The sequence below is a fragment of the Molossus molossus genome, unplaced genomic scaffold (genome assembly GCF_014108415.1).
Source record: "Molossus molossus isolate mMolMol1 unplaced genomic scaffold, mMolMol1.p scaffold_m16_p_19, whole genome shotgun sequence".
In the NCBI taxonomy this organism is placed as follows: domain Eukaryota; kingdom Metazoa; phylum Chordata; class Mammalia; order Chiroptera; family Molossidae; genus Molossus; species Molossus molossus.
This window is the reverse complement of record NW_023425354.1, coordinates 3899837-3906821: the sequence shown is the minus strand read 5'-3', so window position 1 is coordinate 3906821 and position 6985 is coordinate 3899837. Positions and strand designations below refer to the sequence as shown.

The 6985-nt window shown below is 50.1% G+C and overlaps 1 protein-coding gene across 1 annotated transcript in view; it reads left to right on the top strand.

The window, feature by feature from the left end:
• Positions 1 to 5256: 5256 nt before the first annotated feature.
• MGAT5B (alpha-1,6-mannosylglycoprotein 6-beta-N-acetylglucosaminyltransferase B) overlaps positions 5257 to 6985 on the top strand; it is an 80496-nt gene continuing 78767 nt past the window's right edge. Inside the window, exon 1 of the mRNA XM_036269400.1 lies at positions 5257 to 5399. Within this exon, the coding sequence (XP_036125293.1) occupies positions 5353 to 5399 (47 nt within the window). The 5' untranslated portion in view covers positions 5257 to 5352. The remainder of the gene's footprint in view (positions 5400 to 6985) is intronic.

The window sequence follows — 6985 nt, the reverse complement described above, 5'->3', positions numbered from 1 at the left end:
GTTTTCCCTCCATTTTTAGGTCTATAAATGGTGGTGTTCTTGGTGTGCTCCTGAGATGACTGGTAACATTAAGCTCGTCTTTGAAATTGTTATTCCTGAGTTAAACGTGAAACGTGTCAATGAAATAAAGAGTTTGATTTTTACGCTTATGTCTTATATACTCTGTCAGATCATTTCACCCTCCTCTCTAGGTGAGTAAGGGTTTCGGCTTGGTCTCGCGGGTGGGGTGTGTGTAACGATGGATGTGCTGTTCTTGTTGAAAAAAAATCTTTTTTAACCTGCAGCCAAGGATGTCTTTTCATTTATCTTCAGATAGAGTGGGAGGGAGAGAGAAACGTCGATTGGTCACCTCCTGCCGGACCGCGACCAGGGCTGGGGACCGAACTGCAATTGAGGTACGTGCCCTTGACTGGAATCGAACCCGAGACTCTTTGGTCCTTGGGCTGACACTCTAACTGCTGAGCCAAACCGGCCAGGACTCATTGAAAATGTAACATATAGAGATTTGCCTTACACCTTAAGCAACCTTTATTGAGTCATATGTTTGCTATGTGAATCCGAAGGCCCGTCTGCCCCGAGTTTCCCCAAACCCAGAGTCTTGAAAACCACTAAACCTGGGCTTTGGCTGTTTATACCAAGGACTTCTTTCTTTCTTTCTTTCTTTTTTTATCCTCACCCAAGGACATTTTTCCATTTTTTGTTTGGATAGAAGGGGAGGGGGAGAGAGAGAGAGAGAGATATCGACGTGAAAGGGACACATCGAGTGGCTGCCAACCTGCATGACCCAACCAGGGCCAGGGACAAACTGCAACCGAGGTACGTGCCCTTAGTGGGAACCAAACCCAGGTCTCTCCGGACCACTGGCTGACGCTCTACCGCTGAGCCAAACTGACCAGGGCCCAAGGACTTCTTTCCTCTGGGACTTCCGGTTGGTTGGTTGTTGATTTTCATACGATAAATCCCTTGAGAGTTTTTAAGTTCTCAAAAGAAAAATTAGTGCCAAGGAACATTTTACACATTTCGGATCCTCATACCCTTTTGGATGGCTGCTGTTAAAGTGAGTTTGGTGAGGATTGGAAATCGGAACCTTTGTGCACTGTTGGTGGGAATGTAAGATAGTTGCAGCCTCTGTGGAAAACAGTGTGTCAGTTTCTCCAAAAACTAAACCTAGAATTACTGTCTGATCCAGCGATTCCATTCTGGGTGTATACCCCAAAAGAAGGCAAGCAGGGACTTGCAGAGATGTCACAACTGTTTGTAGCAGCGCTACGCCCAATAGCCAACAGGTGGAAACCACCCGTGTCCGTTAACAGATAAAGGAATAAATTAAATGTGGTCTCTCTGTGCAGTGGAATTTTTTTTTTTAAATAGATTTTTAATGATTCTTAGGGGATTGAACCCGCAACCTGGGCATGTGCCCTGACCGGGAATTGAACCGGCGACCTCTTGGTGCATGGGTCGACGCTCAACCACTGAGCCACAGTGGCAGGACTAGGACTACGTTTTATTTCAGGCCAGGAGAAAACATGACTGACCCCTGCTTGAATGGGCAATTGTGCCCTGACAGGATTTATCCGGTTCGTGGTGATTGTCATTCGCCTTGGGCCTATGAAGGCTAGTGGCTGGTGCCCAGATGGGCAATGCCTCTTAGATGATCTAACTGTGCCTCTAACTGTTCTAGAAAGAACTACTGGGAGACTGTCCATGATTCAGGGTGTGCTTACTTTGGCAGGGCCCTACTTCCCTGGTTAGGAATAAATTTAAGTCGGACAGCCTTTCCTTAACTCTTGGAGACCGAGCGGCCCCGGATTATCTTCAGCGAAACAAGGTGTTGCCTGGGCTTTGGCCAACGCTGCCGGCTGTACCTGGAGCAACGCTTCTGGGGAGGTCGAAGCTCAGTTACATAAAAGATCACTGCGCCCTGGCCAGTTTTGCTCAGCGGTTAGAGCGTCAGCCCGCGGACCAGGGAGTCCCGGGTTCGGTTCCCGCTAAGGGCACGTACCTCGGTTGCGGTTCATCCCCGGCCCCGGTTGGGGTCGTGTAGGTGGCAACCACTCGATGTGTTTCTCTCACATCGATGTTTTTCTCTCTCTCTTCCTCCCTCTCTCCCTCCTGCTCTATCTGAAGATAAATGCAAAAATGTCCTTGGGTGAGGATTTAAAAAAAAAAAATCACCGAGTAAGCCAATCTAGCTCAAAGGGTGACTCCTTCCCCGGGGTCTTTCTCTGAATGTGTTGGGTCTTGGGGACTGTGGCCCCAAAGTGTACTCCAAACATTGGGAATTATCCTGCTTATGGTTATCAGTGGACAGAAAAGGGGCCACGTACCAAACCCGACAAGCTCAGGGGAGGCCTGTGTGGTGGGCCTGCAAACTCAGAGGCACTGTTCCCGAGCCCTGGGGCACAGCCTCGGCACCAGAGCCAGAGCCGAGACCGGGCCGCGGGCTCGTTCCCACACACCGTCTCCGGGTGCCGTGAGTGTTCCCTGGTCCCTGTCACGGAGCCGCCAGCGTCAGGTGTCTCCGGTTACTCTCCTCCAAATCAGGGGTTTCCCCGCTCTGCTTTCTCTCACCCCCTCCATCCACCACCGGGGTTTCATGTAACCCCCACTAGGTCTCCTCCTTTGATTCCAGTGTTTAAAATAAGCTGCAAAACTGCTGCTCTCCAGAGCTGTTTCTCAGTTTGTTGAGATTTTGCTTCCTGGCAGTTGTCAGTTTGGCTCCCATGTACTCACAAACATTTTCTAAGGTTGAACATTTCTAACGTCTACAGCATAATGGTCTCCCCAGTGGTGTATTCGCTCAGCAGTTTTATTTATTTATCCTCACCCGAGGACATTTTTCCATTTTTTTGTTCAGGCAGAGAGAAGAAGAGAGAGGAAGAAAGAGAGAGAGAAAAATCGATGTGAAGGGACACATCGAGTGGCTGCCACCCACATGACCCAACCAGGGCTGGGGACAAACTGCAACCGAGGTACATGCCCTTAGCAGGAACCGAACCCGGGTCTCTGGACCGCAGGCTGATGCTCTAACCACTGAGCCAAACCGGCCAGGGCCTCTCAGCAGCTTTAAATTCATGTTTGCGCTGCTAACTGCCAAGCAAGTGATCTTCCAGAGACTGGACGGTCGGAGAGGGAAGGGAGAGAGTGAATGGCTTTAAGGGTCACGAACTTGGACCTGTGACCTGCGAAGGTCACTGCCGAGGGAGCTGAGAATGAGGCTAATGCCTTAAATTTAATGTTTCTATTGATTTTTTTACATAGAGAGGGAGGGAGGGGGGAGATAGAAACATCAGTGAGAGAGAAACATTGACTGGCTGCCTCCTGCACGCCCCCTACTGGGGATCGAGCCCCAAACCCCAGCATGTGCCCTGACCGGAAATCGAACCAGTGACCTCATAGTCCATGGGATGCTACTCAATCCACCGAGCCACTGGCCGGGCTAATCCCTTAATTTTAGATCACATCTTTCAGTTAAACTGCGAGTAGACTCAAAAGGGGAAATTTAACAATTTCCCATAAGGCTCCAAATGGCATCACTCATGGTAATAGCCTATAACCCAAACCTAGATTTAATACCTGATCTAACTGCTTTCCAACCTCTCCCAGAAACAGTCAACCAGCCTGCAACTTTCTGGTCAACACCAATGAGCTGATCTGTCACATGGGCCCTCTCTCTACCCCTAAATGCAAGAGGCAATCTACAGGATAAGAACTTTGCCATTTCCCCCCCCAAAAGATGTCCTGCTCTAAGACTTCTTTCTTCCCTTTTGCTGATCACTTTCCTGCCCCACCCTCTGCCGATAAAACCTTCCATTCGTAGGACCCCTCGGAGCTCTAGCTGTTAAATGGGGGTGCTGCCCAGTTCATGACTTGCTTAATAAAGCCAGTCAGAGCTCCAAATACACCGGTGAATTTTGTTTTTTAACACCCCCGAATTCTGGGTGAAATGAGAAAGATAATTTAAAGGCAAAGCTGATGAGACGTCAGATCCAAAACGAGGCTCATTTGAGCGTTTCTTTTTTTTTTACTTCACTTCATAGGTCCTCTTTTCCCCTTTTCTTCCTTAAAATGTTGTCAGATAGTCCCGAATCTCCAATCTTCTTTGTTTATATTCTAAGCCAGATTGACTTTTTAAAAAAATTGGTTTACTTCTCCCCATTTTACATGTGAAAAGGATCTTTTGGGATCATTGTCACAGGAACTGAAAGTGAAGTCTTTTTTTTTTAAAGAGAGAGGAATGGAGAGGGAGAGAGAGACAGAAAAATTGATGAGAGAGAACATTGATTGGCTGCCTCCTGCCTGCCCCCTACTGGGGATTTGGCCCAAACCTGGGCATGTGCCCTGACCAGGAATCGAACCGGGACCTCTTGTTGCAGGGTCAATGTTCAACCACTAAGCCACACCGGCGGGGCAAGTAGTATTCCTTTTGATGGCTGAGTAGTATTCCATTATATGGATATACCACATTTGTTTATCCATTCACCTGCTGATTACATGTTGACTATTCCCAGCTCTTGACTATTATACATAATGCTGCTATGGACACTCGAGAACGTCTTTGTGTGGGTAAATTCCTAGCAGTAGAATTTCTGGGTTGTATGGTAAGTTAATGTTTAACATTTTGAGATATTGCCAAACTGTTTTCCAAAGTGGAGGTACCTTTTCATAATCCCACCAGGGATATGTGAGGGTTTCTGTTTCTTCTTCAGCACTTGTTCCTGTTAGTGTTTTTTTTTAATCCTCACCCAAGGTTATCTTTCTTTTTGTCTTCAAATAGAGTGAGAAGGAGAGAGAGGGAGAAGAGACAAACACCGATGCCCTACCATTGTGGCTCAGTGGTTGAGCGTTGGCCCATGTACCAAGGGGTCACTGGTTCGATTCCCGGTTGGGGCACATGCCCAGGTTGTGGGCCTGATCCCTAGTGGGGTCATGCAGGAGGCGGCCAATGGATGTTCTCTTTCATCAACGTTTCTATCTCTCTTCTCTCTCTCCCTCTCCCTTCCTCTCTCTCTAAAATCAATAAAGAAAAAAAAAGTACTTTTCTGTCTTTTTTGTTAGGATGTTTACAGGAAAAGGAATTCAGGGCACCAAGATGGATTCCCCACAGCGCGAGTGAATAAACACTGTATCTGTTCATGGAATTCCTGCTGGGCCATTAAGCCCTTATCTGTGAATGCAGCTGTGACTTGTTTTCACCGGCCTGGCTCTCCAGTGTGGAACAGAGCTGCAGGCTGCTTTTCCTCTCTGGCAGGTTAACCCACACTGGTAAACACGCAGCAACCCCTGAGCCAAACCAACAACAACCTGGGGAAGTCGGGCGTCAACTCCTGACTCGTTGTGTGCATACTGGTAATGAAGGGGGAGGAGGGCTCACACCCACAGGAGAAGGTGCTGGCCGGGTAAGATCTGAGGGCCCTCCCTCACACGGGCACAGAGCTTGGCCCCAGCTGCGCGGGGCAACTCTTACTCGCGTTACCACGTGAAGACACATACTCAGGTTGAGAACAAGTGGGTGAAGCTGCAGTCGGGCCTCAGGCTAGCTCGGGTTGGGCAGAACCCTCTTCCTGGATTCTGTGTGGGTCTGGCTCTTTCTGTTGCCTGTTCTTTTTTTTAAAAAATCCTCACCCGAGTATATCCGTCCATTGATCTTCAGACAGAGTGGGAGGGAGGGACAGAGAGAAACCTCGCCGCGAGAGAGACACATCAACTGGTTGCCTCCCGCACGACCGGACCAGGGCTGGGGACCGAACCACAACCGAGGCACGTGCCCTTGACCGGAATCAAATGCGTGACTCTTTGGTCCTCCGGCCGATGCTCTCACCGCTAAGCCACGCCGGCTAGGGCTGTTGCCTGTGCTTTGGAGTGGAAATTATTCCCCTCTTGCCGCCTGGCCTGTAGCACAAGACTTCAGATTTGTCTAAGGTTAGCCTCTACCTGTCTCTGCAGGGCCCTTGCAAGTACATTTTACTCTGGCCTCCCCAGAGCTCAGCCCAGAAGTTAGGGGAGAGGGATCAGCACCCCCTGTATGGCTCAGAACTGAGTGCAGAGAAACGGGGCCTTGGCTAGGAGGGCAGGGAGGCGGCTCAGCCAGCTCAGGGGGCTTGGCTGCCCCTCGCCACAGTCTTGGCCCAGGTGTTCACTCAATTGCTGGATGATCTAGAATTTTAGAGGTCGAATTCAGAGCACACAGCATCTTTTTTCCTGGATCTAGTCCAAGAGACTTTTGTTCCTGAGCACACGGGAGGAGGCGACGCCGTATCAGGACGTGGCGCGTCTGTCCCCGTGGTGCGGCCTCACTGGGGGCCCGTAGACTGGGGCATGGAGTAGCCGACCAGGAGTGGGTTAGGGCCATTCGGAAGCGGCCAGGAGGGAGTCTGTCGTTAGCACTGGCCAAGTGCTTCTGGGCCTAACGCCCAGGGCGGAGAGCACAGCAGGTCAAGTCTGCCCGCAGGTCTGGGCATCTGCTGACTCAGTCTTGTTTGTCCCTCTCCAAAATTACGCTCTTCTGTGCAGATGTGTATTTTTTAACCACCTGCCTTTCTGTGTTATTGGAAGCTGCAAGGTGTCCACAGTAAAGCCAATTTAAACCCAGTCGAGCCTGCAAACACGAACACTTGTGCTTGGGAAGGGGGGAAGGACAGAGCCTGACGCAGAAAGTTCTCATCACGCCCTTCACCTGTGTCGCAGGAGGCGCAGACAGGAAAATGGCCTGGGGTGGGGGTGGGGGTGCGGAGTGAATTTCATTTCATGCAAAGAGAAACGGGGAGGGTTTCAGCAGAATAGTCATCAGCTCTCCAGGTGTGCGCCTTCAGGGTCGTGGCCCTCACTGAGTGGTCAGATCGGGGCCGGGGGGCATCCGTCACTGCAGCTGGTCCTGGGTCACCCACCTGGTTCTGCTTTTCTGGGCCTGGAGCTGAAATGCAGCTGAGGTCTAGATGTTCTCTCTAGGGAGGTGACCTTCCGTATCTGGCTGTAAATTGCTTGG